Source organism: Myripristis murdjan, chromosome 11 (assembly GCF_902150065.1).
Source record: "Myripristis murdjan chromosome 11, fMyrMur1.1, whole genome shotgun sequence".
NCBI lineage: Eukaryota > Metazoa > Chordata > Actinopteri > Holocentriformes > Holocentridae > Myripristis > Myripristis murdjan.
In genome coordinates this window covers 30,973,597-30,994,490 of record NC_043990.1, presented here as the reverse complement: position 1 = coordinate 30,994,490, position 20,894 = coordinate 30,973,597, and the positions used below count along the sequence as shown (strand labels likewise).

Sequence of the window (20,894 nt, the reverse complement as noted above, 5' to 3'; positions counted from 1 at the left end):
ATATATATATATATATATATATATATATACACACACACACACACACACACACATTTACTGATGGTGGTTGATGATGGTTTAATAATTTTATATTAGTTTTTACCTATTTTTTGGGGCCCTGTAAGGCAAGGGCCCTTGGAATTGTCCTAACTTTTCTCCTATATACGGCACCCCTGGGTAGATAGCGTATCGGGTTAGTTTTGCACTGCAGGATTAAACAATGTATTCATATAAGCGTAGAAGAATAGGATGTTTTATGCCCAAATGCTGTTTCACTGTGGGGTTTTGTCATTGCCTACTGTTTGTTTCTAGTTTGCCTACACACACCAACACACCGACCAGCGCTTCGTATTATATATATATCTATATATCTATATAGATATCTATCTATAGATATATATATATAGATATAGATATAGATATATAGATATATATATGTTTTTTTTGTGGTTGTGTTGTTGTTTTTTTTGTTGTTGTTTTTTGTTGTTTTTTTTTAATCAACCGCACGTTCATTTGCGTGACTGATGACTTCACCCAGTGACGTATGCGGACATAGCAAAGGTTAGCTTTCTATGTTTTGACGACTGGACGAACAACATAGGGGAACTACTCGGATATTCGTATTTTACTCAGCCGAATAAGCAAGTATTGCTACCTTTTTCATTTTACTTTTATTCTCGATAGTCTGTTTACGTTTGAGGAACGAAGACATAACTTTTGCCATTCGTAAGGTTACTAGTTAACGTTTTCTTTTAAAGCTTAAAGCTAGCTAACTAGCATTAGTCAGCCAGTCAAGCAAGCAAGTGGCTGGTGTGGTGTCTTTGGTGCTGGATGTTAGGTGGATAGATCAAATTCTAACTGACTTGATATCTTGCTTACAATATAAATTATAAGCAGTAGCACCAGACAACAATCATCGTGGCTGAGCCAAGGTTGGGTAATGTTATAACACATAACGTTACCTGTAGCTAGCTACCTAACTTAAACCCATAATTATGGATTAAATCGATCCAACGTTATTGTTAATTAGTTAACACTAATAGGCCTATATAGTTAACACTAATAAACAGTAACGAGCTGTAGACATAGTTTTACTACTCAGTTATAATATTAAGTGTCCTTTTCTCCGGAACTGTCACTAAGTGAAGTTGGTATGAAGCAAAAGTGAGTGAATTGATCGTTTATAACTTGGACACACCAACAGAACTTAACGAGTTCTATCTGTCTTCCCGTGACAGGATCTTAGTCAGCTAACAGAGTGTTATAGCCTGTTAATTAAATGCTCAATCTTCGGCGCAGCTTAAAGTGGATTTGATTTTGCCAGTTATTGTTTATCCTATTTAGAAAGATAACACAACAAATATTGTTTTCTTTGAATTCCCTTTTTAAGTATTTAATTACTTTCCATTCTGCAGAATTTGTCTCTCCACCCTAAGGCACAAGACGATCCTGGCAGAGATGTCTTATGGCAAAGCAGACAGCTATCGCTCCATGCCACGGGATTTTAGCACCCTGATACAGACATGCAGCTCCAACATCCAGAAAATCACACAAAACAGTATGTGTTCTGCTATTTTGCTGTGAAATGCTCTGTTACTGTACATGTACCCCTGTCTCCTTAGGTGTTAGTGTTAGTGGTCCCATATCAGACTTGCCATTGTTGACTGTTTTCCTTGCAGCTGCCCAGATCAAGAACATGGTGAATCAGCTGGGTACCAGACAGGACACCAGTGAACTTCAGGATCGACTGTAAGTGACATCAAGTTAAATCCCTGATCATACACTTTGCCCTTGTATCTCTTCTCTTGTGAAACCCATACATATTCTGCATCTCAAGCTCACTTCCTTCTAGTCAGATTTATAGCAAAGCAGGTATAATGTGGTCTTTTTTCACTTGCTGTTTTTTTTCCCAGGCAGCAAATACAACATTACACCAACCAACTTGCAAAAGATACCAACAAACACCTGAAAGAATTGGGCTCAATTCCTTTGCCTTCATCACCCTCAGAGCAAGTGAGTATTGGCCTGCACTTGTGACTGAGACTGTTGTATAGAGTGATGATGAGTGTGAAAAAGTTTTTTTGGTTTCACTTTCAATGCTCTTTTCAGTCCACTGGCTTTGAAAATGCCGGCACTAGGTTCTGCTGTATCAGTCTATGCATTCTGGTTCCTGATTCAACCTATGGGGGGTGATACGCTGTCTCTCTAATTGCCTTCATGTGCTCTCATCTTCAGAGGCAGCAGAAGATCCAGAGGGAGCGGCTGATGAATGACTTCTCAGCAGCTCTCAACAACTTCCAGGCAGTCCAGCGTCGTGCAGCAGAGAAAGAAAAGGAGTCAGTAGCCAGAGCGAGAGCTGGATCCCGCCTGTCGGTAATCTTAAAAATAGGAAATGTAACAACTGTATTTGGATGTGTCAGTCCCCAGGACTGCAGATAAATAATTTCAACAACTGCTGTACACTGATGAGAGAGCAGGAAATTCAGATTCCTGATCTCTTGCGCTGTTCTTGAAATGTTCTACATTTTGCAGACTGTGTTTGACCTTTACTGGGTTTTGACTGATATTGTTGGTACCCCTTCTCCTTCAGACTGAAGATGCTGCCCGTGATGAACAGCTTGTTTCTTTCGATAAGTAAGTCCTATGTCATTCATTCAGGGTTTTGACTAGTCATACAATTTTTAGAATTGTATTTCAAGCAGGAGATTATCTGGGCAAGTCAGGAAATATTGTGAAATTTTGCAGATGGTGCAGTATAGCAGGAAGATAGCATAATGGATTTTGAAACTTGCCTCAGACATTCCTTGCACTAAACTGTGGTTTTCAGTTCAGCTGTAGTATATACCATATGATAAATGAGACAAACTAGGAAGGAAGAATATTTTTAAGTCATGGAAACACTCACACTTTTGCTGGTTACAACGCTTGGTTGGGGTGACACCATACAGTTTTTTTTTTTTTTACTGAGGTGGCACAGAACAGATCAGATTTTGACCATATTTATATGTGTAAATAAATCCCATAGGAACTGGATATCTGCCAGTGCAGCACGCAGATTGTGAATTTTTTGGTCATTATGTCTCGCATGTCATTTAGATTTTGATAACCTGGCCTGAGATGCTGTTCTGGTAGGAGAACCTTGGTGATAACCGCTCACACAACATATCGTGCATTTCCCAGAAAGTTTCGGACCTGCTGCTTCTTGTTGAAGGGTACAGCAACACAGTCACACAAGCCTTCTGCCATGAGCCATGCATGCCTCTGAGCCAAGGCAGCAGCAATCATGGCACATACTCAAGTAGCTTGGCAGTAGGGCTGGATACCGTTCACATTTGAGCCAATTGCTGTACCTGTACCAATACCTGAAAGTTATACTAGATACATCTCTCAGCAGGAGGTTTAAACTGTGTTAGCTCAGAGGCGATGAGCACAGTGGAGTGTCACTCTCACTTGCACTCTAACGTGTACTCTCTCCCCCAGATGCACACTTGCAACAAACTGTACACTAGGAGGGATTTTTCAAAAGGCTCATAAGGAATCTTTTCAGTGTTTAATTTGATTCAAAACACAACCCTCTCTCAAGGTATCAAAATTTGGCATTGATTGATCTAATGTGAATAGATCAACAGAATTGTGTTTGGTACCCAACTCTATTTAGCAGCATCCATTGCACTTGTTTACGTCCACAATGGAGTATGCTGGGTCTACAAAAGCAGGTTCTTTCAATTACTGACCAAAAAAAGTTGTGGTTTAAGCACAGAATTGGATGAGTCACATTTAGAAGTTGATGTAAATTGATGTAAACTGGGTAGTAAGATCTGTTATGGAAAAGTCTTGACATTTGTAAACATGTTCATTATCCTGCTGTAAGGCCAGACAAAAATAATTTCTGGGTTCCGGTTCCCGACTGAGTGTCCCATTTAACCCCCCGAGTCAGGTTATTTTATTGGCCTCTGTGTAAAAATGAAATAAAAAAATAAAATAAAGGCACTAGGCGACCGAGTGTGACCTTGTTGGCATTGGTCAAAAGTTAAGCAGGGCTTTTATTTTGATCTATGTTGCACTCGCCTTATTTGTGATTTTCTTGCATAACTTCGGAAAACAATTTCATGGAATCACGCGCCACCGACAGCACTGGCTGGAAAGAATGGACTTCCGCACGGTGTGTGTGTGTGATTTGTCCTTGCAAACCACCAGCGAAAATAATCCGACTACAAGAGAAACGCTTTGCAGATGTAGTGAAAGAGGTGAAACAGTGCCATTGTAGATTTGCAAGTGCAGCAGGCAAACATGACGGGGGATCCGTCATGTTTGCCTGCTGCCCCGTGGAGCTTGGCTCTATGGTGGTGGGCGTGATGGGTGTATTCGACTTCAGGTACCTAGAGCTGCGATGCAAGCCAGAGACACCTCCCTCTGCTAGTAATAACGCTGCTCCGTCTGTTAAAAAGGTGGTAACTTATGCAAATATTGAATTAATTATATTTAAAAAGCAACCCATGCATCGCTTCAGAAGATTAAAAAAAGAATAAAATAAAATAAAATCCCTACCTACCCATCCTTCCCATGAATAAATAAAATAAAATATATCCCCCCTACCCATCCTTAAATGCTAAATAAAATAAAAATAAATAAATAATAATAAATAATAAATAATAATAAATAAATTCCCTACCTATTCATGCCCTTAAATGACAAGGAACCGGAACCCAAGGTATTTTTTGTTTGGCCTAATCATTACACACTTTGTCTTTGCACAGTTATTCCAACTCTTTTCATGTGTTTGACTGTTATACTATTTATCTGAAGCCAAGATGACTGGGGTCAGATGACCGCCCAGACAGAGGAGGCTGCTATCACAGAGGAAGACCTGGAGCTCATCAAGGAGAGAGAAACAAACATTAGGCAGCTGGAGGTCAGCTTCTCTTTTTTACTCTGTTTCTAATTCTGGTAGCCGAGTACAGTCCAGCACACAGTCAGAAGAGAGAACTGATGACAAGCCATCACTTTTTTTCAGTGTCGAACATGAGTAGGATTTAATTGATCTCTGAAGTGGACACTGCGTTGCAGCAGAATGCTGTATATCGACAGCAATACAACCTGGGTTTGATAAGGAATGACTAATGACTTTCAAATATTTGAATTTGGGATGGGCGTGAGTAATCGATTACTTGAGGCGTTTAAAAGGGAACTTGAGTTGTCTTTAATTTTTTTTTTATATTTTAAAATGTTTTCACATATACATATAGCATATCAATTTGTTGCCTCCATTAAAAAGTTATGTGAATGGAAGACAAACAAATTGAAGTTTAAAAAATAAAATATTTTGATGCAATCTATCTCAATTGACAGTGATGCACAGATCGTCTGCTTTACTCTAAACAGTTTATCCTGTGTATGAACCGAGACTGTGTGTGTGACCTTTGGATGTGTAGAAGAACATAATTAACGTTACATCCCAACTGTTCAAACAGTGAAGTTACAACTGCTGTGCTTTGTGTGTAATTGTGCCCAGTTGTGCACAGCCATAGCGTCTTTCTTAATGGGGAAATGCAGTTATTGGTTCTGCTGCGGGGGATTGCTGCAAGTATTTAATAACAAAATCCCCCCCCAAAAAAAAAAATTCACCCCTCTGCTATTAATCAAAATGCTATTTTTATGACCCAAACAAGCCTTACGTATTATTGTATTAGGCCAGACAAAAAAAAAATTCTGGGTTCCGGTTCCCGACCGAGTGTCCCATTTAACTCCCGAGTCAGATTATTTTATTGGCCTCTGTGTAAAAATGAAATAAAATAATAAAATAAAGGCACTATGCGACCAAGTGTGACCTTGTTGGCATTGGTCAAAAGTTAAGCAGGGCTTTTATTTTGATCTATGTTGCACTCGCCTTATTTGTGATGTTCTCACGTAACTTCGGAAAATAACTGGAATAACATGGAATCATGCGCCACCGACAGCACTGGCCGGAAAGAATGGACTTCTGCATGGTGTGTGTGATTTGTCCTCGCAAACCACCAGTGAAAATATTCCGACTACAAGTGAAACCCTTTGCAGATGTAGTGAAAGAGGTGAAACAGTGCCATTGTAGATTTGCGAGTGGCTTTGTGTGGCACAAAGCCACCTATGCATCGCTTCCGAAAATAAAAAAAAAAAAAGAATAAAATTAAATTAAATCCCTACCTACCAATCCTTCCCATGAATAAATAAAATAAAATAAATCCCCACTACCCATCCTTAAAATGCTAAATAAAATAAAAAAAATAAAATAAAATAAATTCCCTACCTATTCATTTGGGTATGACGCAACAAGCTTTACACACCTGGATTGGGGGATTTTCTACCATTCTTCTGTGCAAATCCTCTCAAGCTTGGACAGGTTGGATGGGGACCGTCGGTGGACAGCCACCACCTTGTTTCACAATTTGGGATTGTATTGGGCAGGTGATGAGCAGTTCCTTTTTTCCTCCAGACATAACGTTTGGAATTGAGGCCAAACAGTTCAATCTTGGTTTCATCAGACCAGAGAATCTTGTTTCTCACAGTCTGAGAGTCCTTCAGGTGCTTTTTTGCAAACCCCAAGCGAGCTTTCATGTGTTTTGCACTGAGGAGAGGCTTCCGTCTGGCCACTCTGCCATAAAGCCCAGATCGGTGGAGGGCCACAGTGATGGTTGTCCTTCTGGAACTTTGTCTCATCTCCACACAGGATCTCTGGAGCTCTGTCAGAGTGACCATCAGGTTCTTGGTAACCTTTCTTACTAAGGCCCTTCTCCCACAATGGCTCAGTTTGGCCGGGCGACCAGCTCTTGGAAGAGTTCTGGTTGTGCCAAACTTCTTCCATTTGAGAATTATAGAGGCCACTGTGCTCTTGGAAACCTTCAGTGCAGCAGAGATCTGTGCCTTGCAACATCTCAGTAACCTTCAAGGCAAATGGGAAGCACCTGAGCTAAATTCAAAGTGTTGTTGCAAAGGGATAGGGTTAGGTTATGGGGTACTGAGTGTAGAGTAATGAGAGAAAAAATTAATTTAAAGTATTGTAGCATCAGGCTGCAACATAACAAATGTGAAAAAAGTGAAGGGGGTCTGAATACTTTCTGAATGCACTGTAACTACAGTGCAAACATCACTACTGTACGGTCTTGTTATATATTTTTTTAAAACAATATTTTATATCAAAAGGTAACTGTGACTGTTTTGAAAATGAAATGAAAATGCATGAGGGGCCATGCACATATAAGAGGTGTTTGCATGTATTAGAATGTAAGCAAATACAGACTTTTTTTGCAGCCAGCAGATTATGGTGTCTCTCACCCAGAGTTAGATGAAAAAAACTGATACCTGTGTGTCCAGTGTCCTGTTCAACTGAGTTAGCTCAGCGCATGTGGAAGCTCCTGTGAATATAAGGAAATACACCTTCTAGCATTTTCATATATATATTTAGTTCGTATGACAAGTACAAATAAAAAACAGAAAACAAGATATTAGTTGTTTTAAAAGTAGCTACATTTGGAATTGTCTTTTGACAAATTACAATTGCAGGTGTCAGGATTGCTCATTTACCTCACATTGGATTATAAATTTGTTTTTTGTCGCTTTCAGTCGGACATCATGGATGTAAACCAGATCTTCAAGGATTTAGCAGTGATGATCCACGATCAGGGAGAGATGATTGGTAAGTTCAGTGGACTTTTTCCCAAGTGTATTGAAGGATCCTTGAAAACTCTGTAACAGTTTCAAAATAAATTATCCATAATCATTGTCTGTCAAAAAAAAAAAGGATGTCCTAAATCAACTTTTTAACCATCTAATGACAGGTTTTCCCTGTGTCGTACACTACCAGTCAGAAGTTTGGACACACGTTCTCATTCATGTTTTATGTCTTTATTTTTACTACTTTCTACATTGTAGATACATACTGAAGACATCAAATATTTGAAGCAAGATATATGGAATTATGTAGCAAAGAAAAAATTGTTAAATAACTCTAAATATGTTTTATATTTTAGATTCCTGAAAATAGCCACCCTTTGCTTTGTTGACAGCGCTGCAAACCCTTGGCCTTCTCTCAATGAGCTTCATGATGTAGTCACCTGAGATGGTTTTCACCTCACAGGTGTGCCTTGTCAGGGTTCATTTGTGGAATTTCTTGCCTTCTTAATGGATTTGGGACCATCAGTTGTGTTGTGGAGAAGTCAGGTTGGTACACAACTGACAGCCCTAACAACTGTTAGAATTCATATTATGGCAAGAACCAATCAGCTAAATAAAGAGAAACGACAGTCCATCATTACTTTAAGAACTGAAGGTCAGTCAGTCCGGAAAATTGCAAAAACTTTGAATGTGTCCCCAAGTGCAGTCGCAAAAACCATCGCTATGAAGAAACTGGCTCACATGAGGACCGCCCCAGGAAAGGAAGACCAAGAGTCACCTCTGCTGCTGAGGATAAGTTCCTCCGAGTCACCAGCCTCAGAAATGGCAAGTTAACAGCAGCTCAGATCAGAGACCAGATAAATGCCACACAGAGTTCTAGCAGCAGACCCATCTCTAGAACAACTGTTAAGAGGAGACTGCGCCAATCAGGCCTTCATGGTCAAATAGCTGCTAGGAAACCACTGCTAAGGAGAGGCAACAAGCACAAGAGATTTGTTTGGGCCAAGAAACACAAGGAATGGACATTAGACCAGTGGAAATCTGTGCTTTGGTCTGATGATCCAAATTTGAGATCTTTGATTCCAGCCGCCGTGTCTTTGTGAGACGCAGAAAAGGTGAACGGATGGATTCCACATGCCTGGTTCCCACTGTGAAGCATGGAGGAGGAGGTGTGACGGTGTGGGGGTGCTTTGCTGGTGACACTGTTGGGGATTTATTCAAAATTGAAGGCACACTGAACCAGCATGGCTACCACAGCATCCTGCAGCGACATGCCATCCCATCCGGTTTGCGTTTAGTTGGACCATCATTTATTTTTCAACAGGACAATGAGCCCAAACACACCTCCAGGCTGTGTAAGGGCTATTTGACCAAGAAGGAGAGTGATGGAGTGCTGCGGCAGATGACCTGGCCTCCACAGTCACTGGACCTGAACCCAATCCAGATGGTTTGGGGTGAGCTGGACCGCAGAGTGAAGGCAAAGGGGCCAACAAGTGCTAAACACCTCTGGGAACTCCTTCAAGACTGTTGGAAAACCATTTCAGGTGACTACCTCTTGAAGCTCATGGAGAGAATGCCAAGAGTGTGCAAAGCAGTAATCAGAGCAAAGGGTGGCTATTTTGAAGAAACTAGAATATAAAACATGTTTTCAGTTATTTCACCTTTTTTTGTTAAGTACATAACTCCACATGTGTTCATTCATAGTTTTGATGCCTTCAGTTAGAATCTGCAATGTAAATAGTCATGAAAATAAAGAAAACGCATTGAATGAGAAGGTGTGTCCAAACTTTTGGCCTGTACTGTATGTATGTATATATTTATATGTGTGTGTGTGTGTGTGTGTGTGTGTATTCACAAACTGAAATATTAAACACATGCATATGATGGCGTGAATTAATGATTCAAATATTTCCTAAAACATGCATCATTGATGTTATTTAAATTTGGCCATTCTGTGTTCACATGGGCGACCTATGTTTATATTTCCAACCTTCAAAATAATTTAGTAAGCATCTTTCTGCCTTTTACCAGTAAAAAACCCTGTATTTTCAAATCTGATTTTTAGTTTTTTGTATGTTTTGGGCCCAATATGTTGATACAGTATGACAAAATGACAAAAATAATGGCTGGTGATGATATGCTGAAAAAAAGGATACCAAACTTTACTATGGTAAAACATTTTGAATGGGTTATATAAACAGAAAATTAAAAGCATGCACAAACGGCCAAATACCCTCAGACTATAAGGATTAAAGGGCCTCTAAAAGTCACAAGAAAAGAAATTCAACATGACAACCACCCTAAAAAGTCTTCTATGGGTCCCCTCTAACAGAAAAAATAGGTTGTCAGCTTTTACCCAGACATGTCAGCAAAAGTCATTTCTGAAGCCCTAATGGCCCCCTGACTATATTATTATGCTGTTTTTTGAGGAATGCTTAATTTCAAGTATTGCTACACCTAAAATTTCAAGTAAGTGTGAACTCAGAAGTCATATTGTATATCACTTTACTATTAATGTAGGGGAGAGAAGCATGGGCTGTGTGCTAGTTCAAGGTGTATTACTGTGTTCACACAGGAGTGTCGGCCAGAACACCACTTAAGGCCTTTTCAGAGTATGAGAAATAAGAGACGGAGCAGATGAGCTGCAGTTCACTCTTTTACTTTTTCTTAGCAGAAAATACACAGCTTCTGTATGTGTCTGTGGTCTGTGGTTCCTCTATAAAGAAAGAATAACAAAAACAACTCAATGAAGGAAAACCTTATAATAATATAAACAATATTACAAAGTCATTGACAGTTAAACCGAAAGAGGTAATCAAAGGATTACAGTCTTACTCTTTCTCACTGTCAAGGTAACGCTAGAGCTGACAAACTCACATACCACTTCTTGTGGCAACCAGATACTCTTATTTTGAAAACCACTTCCTGTGGCCAGTTAGCATTAGTTTAATTTCGGCGAAGAAACAGCATCAAAAATAAATCAATATACATTCCAGTACAGTTCCAAAAACACCCTTAACAGGACAACAAACAGATAACACATTTATAAACTGATTGAACTCACCCTTCATTCACGCACAGACCTCTAATAAAGTTGTTTCACCAGTCTCTGTAATTAGCTGCTTAACAGAAGCGCACCTCTCCTCTATGTGACGTCACTCGACAGTATACCCTCATCACTTGGGTTGGCTCACCAAATAATATTACTCAGTAAATGAATAACAAACTGAACATAAAAGCACATAAGGTTACAGGATCTGACAGGCAACACTCTTAAACTTATAACTTTGGGGCCTTTTCTACAATTAAGATCTTTGGCAAAAATATTAGGGTATGCATGATATGGAAATATCATGCAGCCTTTATAACAGCCAGGTTGAACTTGCCTAAAATAGGTACACCGCCACTTGCAAATTTGAGCATATTCATAGTGGCTTGATATTGTTCCTTTATTTGAACTCTATACCAGAAGTGCACATGAAGAGTAAAGAGACAACTGTAACCTAGGGAAACTGGCAGTAAAGAAATGGAAAATGAAGTAAAGTCAAGAACATCAGCAGCAAACAGTCATGTAGCAAGGTCTGATGGTTCAACTAGTTTGGCCAGTAAGGTTGTTCACACTTGAGTCACAGCCAGTGTGCCATTTTTTCCCCACACACGTTATTTTGCCAGTACAAGTCAAAAATGTATTTCTACAGCATGTGTACAGCTAACCTCGTTATTTCTCTCACCCTACAGATAGCATTGAGGCAAATGTGGAGAGCGCTGAGGTTCATGTAGAACGAGGAACAGAGCAGCTTCAGAGAGCAGCCTACTATCAGGTGAGATACTATACCAATGATAGTGAGAGCAACATGGAAAAGCAGCTAGTTTTAATGTCAAGTGCATGAATGAAATGACTGTTAAGTATGGATAATGTGTGTTTTTGCCCTGCTTGGGATGAAAGATTTTTTTTCCCAATTTCACACACCTGGACACAGAAGCATAAGGCACACATGTCACTGTATCAGTTTTGGTCCAGTAAACTCTGACCCACTAGATCAGATGAAACCATATGACCACAATCAAATCATCCTGTGATGCATTCAGCTTCAACCTCAGTCATGTAACCAAGCCAGTACACACAATGGAGGTACAGCAGCACCTTACAGAAATAAAACCCAAAACTTTCTCTTACCAACCAGCCATGTGCCGGCCATGTGCTTAGGAGAATTTACTTACTGCACTGCACTAACTTCAGCCATGGAACCAAGCAACAGTTAAAAAAACAATAACAAATGTTTACTTCAGTGTAGAGTTGGGTACATGTAACACTCTAAATGAACAATATATGTTGCCTGAGGTGTGCCCAGACAAATTTGACCATACATCAGCATATTAACCCCTTATGAACCTGCATGCAGGCTGACATCCTAAGACAGGATTGCCCTAAATGTTCCTGCCGCCTGGTTAAAGGCCCATGGTGACTTCGCTTTTGTTGTCAGGGCTTACTGTTAGCAAAAAGACTTTTTTATTTTTATTTCCTTCCCTTATTTATTGATTGAGTGATTGATTTGTCTTGACTTTCTTTGCTCGTGAAAGCACTTTGTAACCTTGTTAAAAATTGCCATATAAATGATTTTGTTATTATTGTTATTTAGTTTATGTTGGTCATTTACAAATGTAAATAGATAAATTATTTATTGTTTCCTCTAAATCTTCTAGTTAGATTTTTACACTCATCGGCTTGCAAGTATAATGGAGTTACGTCATGTGCATAGAATGATCAAAACACACAACACAGTCAACAATGCCTGTCAGTTTACTTAACGGAATAACAAAAATGAATGTCTTAAGTATGATAACCCTAAATATAATGCATTTTACTTCATAATTTTATTTCCAGTACAGTGTGGATGGTGGAAGGTTTCACTATTTATATCCATATTACATGTGTACAGTATGAGTATACTTGAGTATATTTGTTTTTTGTAAATAGCTTATTCTTTTGATCAGAAATATTAAGAAGCTCAAATATGAGGCTGTTCTGTAAATAGTCTTTTTAGGTGGTTGAACAGATCCAGATAATGATGGACTCCCGTTTAACACCTGCCTCAGTAACCCTGCTTGCTCTTCTCTGTTTACTCTCACAGCAAAAGTCCCGGAAGAAGATGTGCATCCTAGCAATAGTTGTGTCCATTGTGCTTGTTGTACTTGGCATCATCATTTGGCAAGCGGCTAAATGAGTGCACTCCATTTGTGTCACAACTATATTTATTTTACTGTTCCCAACCTCCCACCTTCAAGCACTTGCTTGAGGTGAAGAAGAAAGCAAGAAGATTTTTTTAACAACTGCTGACAGGTTTGAGTGATGTCTGAGCAAAAAAGAACATTTGTAATGGAAAAATGACAAACGCCCATCTAAACTCAAACTTGTTATATGCCATTGAAAAATACATATTTACTCTCAGATAAAGGAAAGGATATCATACTAATGTGGGCTAGAAGAGTGATTAAGATTCCTTCATTTGCTACATTTCATTTATTTTCTATTTACTGCACTAACACTAGCATTCACTGTATTTCTAAACGCAGATCATTATTATTATATGAATATTCTAAATAATTCAAGAGCAGGTGGACTAATATGAACAAAAAAGCACAAAGCTTTTTGTTCATGCAAATTCAGTATTTAAGTGCTGTAATATTTTTTGTTACCATCACACTCTGGCATCCTCTAAAGTGAACCGTGTGAAGTGCCACATCAAAGTTGTATTTGAACCCTTGTATTGCTCAGGTGACTTGAGGTTATATTAGCATCTTTTTACTAAGTCAGCCGATGTACATGACAACATACACAGACATAATAAACGTGAATTAACACTACTGCAAGAGCCATCTGCTTTAACAAAATACATCATGACATAATGCATGATGTATTTGTTTTTAAGGCTCATGGCCTTAAAAACAAGAGATGTGGGATGTCTATTACTCTTGGTGGTAATGCTATGATCTGGTGGTAATGCTATGATGGTCATAGTTGTAAAATTAGTGTTGTAAAAATGAAATTCTAACAAATCATATGTTTGTAAATATTAGTCCTGCATTATACACCTAAAATTCTCAACAACAAAAATTAACTATCTGTAAAATGCAACTTCAGTCAAAATGTCTCCTTTTTTTTTTACCTCTATTACTTCTGCCATTATGCATAAATAAATGTCTTGAACCCTTGTTGCTATTGTGCATGCAACTTATTTTTTATTTATTTATTTTTTTTCTTTCCCTCAGGATTTCTTCATGCAGAGCGATTCAATACCTTAGTAATGGAAGTGGTGACAAGTTTTCACCAGCAGATGGCAGTGGGGTTCAAACTCTCACAGTCTGACTCTAAGAGGGGGCCTGCAGACAAGCCTGCTTATCTGTACATTATCTGTACATTGCACAGATGGACATCATCTTTGAGATTGTTTGGACAAATTAAGGGGTGTCACTAAAAAGCAGGCCCTGCCAGAACTGAGTTGAGTCACAGTTAAATAATTTCACTAGTAATAGTAATAGTCCATTAGGCAACTATCACTTCTATGAATGTTTTTCATGTAGAACAAAACGTGTCATCATGCCAGTGGCACAAAGGCGCAGGAGGCACTGTAGCGCCCCCTATATGTAATTTCCAAAATAGCACTTAGCATTGATGACACTGTGGAATGCCTTTCCATGTGCTTGTGGAATATTCAGAAATTATAGATTAAATCATTAGTCATCACCTACCCAACCATTTCATACCCAAATAATTTCCTTCTGATGCTAGTAAAGTTGTTTAATTTCCACTAAATCAAGAAAGTTCAGATTTTGTTAATATTCACACTCGGGTGTCAAAGAAATGTAGGTGCAGCATTCTAAGGACTCAGTGACATACTCCAAAACTTTCTGTTGGTCTTACTGAGGCCAATGATATGCCTTCACCCCACAGACAGTGTTGTAGTCTCATGCTACAGCCTTGAAAGCCATCTATTCATGACAAAATGGAATCCTTAGAGCTTATGGTTCAGACCAGCTCATGTCTTGTGAACACGCACAGCATTCTGGGGTGTTATGCAGTGTTTTCAAGATATCCAACACGAACAAGGTACATTTATGTCTGATTATAAGTTATTTTGGCTCTTTAGTCTTTTTGGTATTATATACAGTGTGTTAGCATATGTATGAGAATTATGACCAACATTATATAATAAATAAGAACATTTGAAATAAACTAGTCAAAAGTCAAGTCAAGCGTTTCCATAGGAGTTACACACTAGACCAGGGGTGTCCAATCATGTGCCATAGAGGGCCAAGAAGCTGCAGGTTTTCATTCCAACCAAGACCTCCACCAGGTGACTTCACTGATCACCTCACCTTTTATCAGAAAGGAACAAAACTAATCAGTGAATCAGCCCCAATATCCATGTTTCTCAGAGCTGTCCAAAATGTCCATTCATCCCAAGGGTAAAAAATGGAATTGAGGAAAATTTTTTGCAATGTTAATTGTGAATCCCAGAAAGGTAAAACATGCACTTTCTTTTCCAGAGACACTCAGGAGAAGTTAAAAATAATAATGTCCAATCAATTTAATTGACCTAATCTAGGACTCTAATCAAGGTGTAGAAACATCTCAGCAACCATCAAGACAAATGGGAGGCACCTGAGCTAAATTTCAAGTGTTGTTGCAAAGGGTCTGTATACTTACAGTATGTTTGTGGTATTTCAGTTTTTCCTTTTTAATAAATTTACAAAAATTTCTACAATTTTGTTTTCACTTTGTCATTATGGGGTACTGAGTGTAGATTAATGAGAGAAAAAATGGATTTAAAGGATTGTAGCATCAGGCTGCAACATAACAAAAGTGAAAAAAGTGAAGGGGGGCTGAATACTTTATGTACTCTACATGTGGATATACTTAACATTCTGTGTCCTTGACTTCCTCTGTCCTCTGACCTTCAATATGGTCCTTAAAGGGCCCATGCTGTACACTTTTCCAGGGTTTTATTTTAACTGTTGATATCACTAGCAAGATGTATTTGTGGTCTGCTAAATATAGTTTCACAGCTCCCTTCTCTTGCCTTTCTCCTGGAGCTCTGGCAGCACGGTTCGTTTAGCTAATCACAAGAGAATCATCCCCTCTACACTGATTGGCTGACTGTTTTCTGAGTGACATATGCTTCGGGCCAATCACAAGCAAGTAACTGAAACCTTCTTAGCTCAATAGTGCTCACCGGTAAACAGGAATTATCATCTTATGTATGATTGTCATGGCTACTGCTTAGCATGATGTTATACAATCGTACGTATTTGAGCCCGACTCCAATCCCGAACCACAGACGAAACTGGCAATGTATTGTGTCGGGTAGATAAAACAGTTGGCACTGAAATGAGCCCAACAGACAAGCAAATTTGGACTAAAACCCTGCGGGACCCATGAAACCGAGACCTGAGCGTGATGTTATATGACCTTACATGTTTGAGCCTGACTCCAATCCTGAACCACAGATGGCAGGGGACACCGAACCACCTCAAATCCATTTATTACAGGATGTTTCAGAATGGTTAGTTATGCTTGTTAAATATGTTGTAAATATGTTGTGAGCTTGTTGTCCTGAGGTTGGAGGGGTACTGGCTAATTTCGCTAGCTTGTGAGCTTGTTGGCCGGGGAACGAAGTCGGACTGGCTAAGTTCGCTGGCTTGGTAGCTTGTTGCCTGGGGAGCGGAGGCTGACTGGCTAAGTTTGCTAGCTTGTGAGCTTGTTGCCTGGGGAGCGGAGGCGGACTGTGGGCGGAGTCACCATCCTCATGACATCATCAGTTAATGGAAGTGCAATGCGCTCGTTTTATAGGGACAGTTTCAAAAAACGGGCTGTGTGCACTTTTCCATTCATCATAGGTGTAATGCATGGGACAGTATTTTTGTGGCCCCAATTTTTCATGCCATGGGGCCTTTAAAGTCACTGTAACTTCCCAAGAGGAAATTCTCAAGAGACTCGCCCCCTTTCCAAAATAGATAAAAGGTGAAAGGGCATGGCTCTTTTTCTGAATGCTGAGGATACACCACCCTCAGAATTTCAGAGCAAACATCCGTTTCCATACCGTAATTGCTCCCCATATACATAATTGCCTTGACGCATGAACCAGATTCTCAGTTACCTGTTTTCCATTTTTGAGGTTGTTGGCTTTAGAGGACCATACCAGTGACATGTCTAGTGTAATATCTATAAAATGTACAGTGGTGGAAAAAGTTTTTGGACACCCCATGCATTTGTGAAATACTGCATTAAGAATCACTCTTAGGTCTTCAAGTGCAATTTCTTTTAGTACAGTCACAGCCAAAATACTAAGCAAAAAAATTGATTGGTTCCATAAAAATACATAAGAAATTTTGAGTATTGGCTCATTTTGGTACCAGTGATGAAGGTCGTTCTTTTTATTAAAAGACACCATTTTTGTTGCCAAGCTTGGTGTCTATATAAAGCCAGCACATTTGAAAGTTCTTCAGACACAAAAATGGCTAAAACAAGGAACCTAACGTAGGAAACACGCCTGAAGATAAAGATTCTCAGCCAGGAAGGGTACAGCTGCTGCCAGATAGCCAGGAAGTGCAGATGCAGTCCTTCAGCAGTTGGATACACTCTGCAGAAATACAGACGAACCAAAAGCTTGGAAGACAAACCAAGATCTGGGCGTCCAAGGGTTTCTTCAGCAAGAAATGACCGCATCCTGATCCGCATGTGTAGGCAAAACCACCGAATGACATCACAGGAGCTTCAGCAGCAGTGGTCAAACCAAACTGGTGTTCAGTGTTCCACCCGCACTGTACGTGGCCGACTTTTAGATCATGGCTTAAGGTCCTACAAGGCTATCAAGAAGCCCCTGATCAGTGAGAGACAGAGGTTAGCCCGGCGTTGTTGGGCCCAGGCACACAAGAACTGGACAGCCAGGAACTGGAAGAAGATTCTGTGGTCAGAAGAATTTGTCAAGAATTTAGTTTTGTTAGTTTTTCTTGTAAACAATGAACAAAAAAATATAATTTGTATTTGTTTGTATCTGTCTAATGCAGCCACACCTTTTGAAACACAAAAAAAGATTTTTCCACAAATATTTCATGATAATATTTGAAACTGTGTAAAATTTTAAGGGTGTCCGAAAACTTTTTTCCACCACTGTATTTACTTCATGTTTCTGCTAATCTTTTCCCAAGCAAGCAGACATAAGCAAACTCCGATATCATTTTTCTTACCAGTCGTTGGTTTCCATTCATTCCACTACGATATGAAAATTAACTTTCAGAGACTTCAAACCTTGCTCACACCAGTATTCCATCACCGTAATAAAGTTGTGCCTGCGCAGAGCCAAAAGGATCCTAAAAGACAACAGCCACCCCAGCCACAGCCTGTTCACCCTGCTGCCATCAGGCAAAAGATACAGAAGTATCCGCTGCCGTACAACCAGACTACAGAGCAGCTTCTTCCCACAGGCTGTGAGACTACTAAATGCACCATCTGCACTCCTCCATGTTTAATAATTTTATTTTCTATACAATCAATTAATCAATCAAGAGGGAACCACACTTTAATTTCATTATACAACTTGTTGTATAATGACCAATAAACTTCCTTGTATCCTTGTTACTTTTCCTAAAAGCAGCAGCAGTGTTGTGTGTCAATGACTTGAAATTGGGTGCAGTGAAACAGTCTCTTCGCCAGAAATAGTCGCACAGGGAAATGTTAAGACAGCAAATGATCAGTTCTGTGGTTTATGAATGGTGATGACTTTGTTAGGTGCAGAAGCAGAACTTTATAAGGTGATTATGTGTTGTGAAAACTTTAGTACCTCCACATGATTTGTAAAATAGTTTGTTGCAATGTAAAATTTGGGCAAATTCACCAGCATTGTCAGGCAAAAAAGAGCAAGAGGTTAGACTTGTACTTGGCATGACACATACACAGCTATATAATCGCTAAAATAGCAAAGATATAATATAATAGCTATAATACCAAACGATAAAATAAATAAAAACAAATAACAGTGGTTGAGAATATTGCCCGGTGAAGATATTGCATGGGATTATTGTTTGTTGAGTGTTCTCAGCCCAGGGAAAGAAACCGTCAGTTAGTCTTTAGGAGCAGGCCATCATTAACATGTAGTGTCTGCCTGAGGCATTGGGGCAAACAAATGATGTGCTGGGTGGGCAGAGTCTTTTAGGATACATCTGGGCCTTCTGAGGCAGCAGGAACTAAAGATGTCTTCCAAGGAGGGCATGGGGCAGCCGATAGTCCTCTAAGCTGTGTTTATGACCTCCTGCAGAGCCTTCTTGTCTGCGGCCAAGCTCCTAGTGTACCATGCCGTTATGCAGTATGTGAGTATTGTGACAAAGTGGGTGAGACTCTCTGTACTCAGAACTTGTCTCTTACAGATTAGTTTAATTCATTATTCCACATTATTTACTGCTGTGTTTATTTTGCTGTAATTTACCAGTGTTTGTGTAACTTTGCTTCATTCACTATCCCAGGTTTGTTTGTGTTAGCATTTTGGTTACAGTTTACATCAAAGCATGGTCTGTTCCTTTGTTCAGAGCCACATGCAGGACAAGTGTTTGGGAGGGGGCCGCCCAGCATTTCCTGGTATTTATGGTGTTGGTGATGTCATTGTTGACATCACTGGGCCAAACAAGTGAAGATTTTTTTTTTTTTTCCTTTTTCAGTGTTTCATTTGCATACAATATAAAGTCATGTTAAAAGTTACTTATCTGTATGCAAGGCCAGTTAGTTAGGTGAGTGAGCTTGATATGTGGGTTTCTGAATGTTATTTTGATGTTCCTCAGTTGAAGATATGGTGAAGTCTACCGTAGGTGATGGTACTGGCTGAAGGGGACAGAGGTGTGAATTGATCACCCTATAAAGCCAGTCTTGCTCTGCGTTCCAAATCGCATACTTCTACTTTTTAGTAGTTACTTCTACTTTTTAGTGTGTACTGCAGCTACCCTTACAAAGTATGTAGTATAGTATGCAGTATGCATGCATATGCATACTATTGGGACACACTACATACATCATCCCTGAACTCTGACCCTCTTGCTCACTTCCGCCTCCGTCTGTAGTGCTACATTTGAATGTTGTCAAAATGCCAGTGCTCTTTCATACTGCTCTGTCGTCTGTCATATTAACCTTAAACACAGCGTGGCCACACTTTAGACACGTGCTACTTTGAACTGTGTTTGCAATTCTGCAACACACTTCCTCCTGAACACTAAACACTATTTCATACAGAAGATACCTTACTCAAAAATGAAATCATGTGCATACCATTGGGAAAACACTTATGTTCAAAATATAAAACACATCGGGTAATTAGAAAACCTGAGACACACACATGAAAGCACTTTCTTAGAAAACAGAACACCAATCAGTCAGGGCTGAAGCTCTGCAAACAGGCCCCAGGTCAGCCATGTTGAGTACTTTGTGTGGAGGCGGTGAGAAAGAAAGAGGCACAGGAAGACATCGTATGCGATGAGGATGAGATTTTGTGGCTGTGAGTAGTTTGATTTTGTTATATTGTTTTATTTTTGCTTTACATACTATGTATGTATATTTATTTATGTTTGTCAACTCACAAACCCTGGTTTCAAAACAGTAAATCCATGGGCCTAATGAGAGGCTCTCTTCCCAAAATAACACATTTTGTTTGCAAAAGGCTCTTACCATGACAAAACATTTCAAATGTGCAGAAAAAGCCAGTGGCGGTTCTGCCCGTGCCGCCCCCCACGTGACATGAAAATAATGCTGCCCTGGGTGGCTTCCCGCTTCGCCCATGTCAAAAAACGCACATTTTGTCACCACCCAACACAACTAACCCAGCCACTCACTCACTTCATACTCATCACCAAAATGCAACATACCCTTTTCAGTCTGAGCAGGTTCAACCTCATTTTCTCCTGTCTGTACTGCAGTCATATTTTTTTGACGATTTCCATAGTTACATATTGTAAAGGATGTAGCAAAAGCCAATATTTCCCTCAAACAACTCAACTTCTGCCCAAATGAGTAGATTCCTTCAGTCAGCTCTACTGTACTGTAACACAGCTGACAGCAGAATACAAAATACAGCTGTCAGTTTGAACAAGGTTCTCCTGTGTGCTGCACATTCAAATGTGAACTTACAGTAAAGAATTGCATCCAAACTCAGAAAGGCTTTGAAGTGAAATTTTACTGTATTGATGGCAAAAACTGAAATACTGTA

At 39.5% G+C, this 20,894-nt stretch overlaps 1 protein-coding gene across 2 annotated transcripts; it reads left to right on the top strand.

The window, feature by feature from the left end:
• The first annotated feature begins 517 nt into the window (after nt 1–517).
• On the top strand, nt 518–13,254 carry stx12 (syntaxin 12). 2 transcript variants are annotated; one of them, XM_030063340.1, is made up of 10 exons: nt 518–645; nt 1,416–1,558; nt 1,680–1,749; nt 1,914–2,013; nt 2,236–2,373; nt 2,591–2,634; nt 4,807–4,912; nt 7,597–7,669; nt 11,386–11,468; nt 12,780–13,254. In XM_030063340.1, exons 2-10 carry the CDS (start codon nt 1,459–1,461, stop codon nt 12,870–12,872), a joined length of 807 nt encoding a protein of 268 aa, XP_029919200.1. In that variant the 5' UTR covers nt 518–645; nt 1,416–1,458; the 3' UTR covers nt 12,873–13,254. The 2 variants fall into 2 exon arrangements, with proteins under 2 accessions (XP_029919200.1, XP_029919199.1); XM_030063339.1 differs by having other exon boundaries at nt 552–641.
• Nucleotides 13,255–20,894: the final 7,640 nt, after the last annotated feature.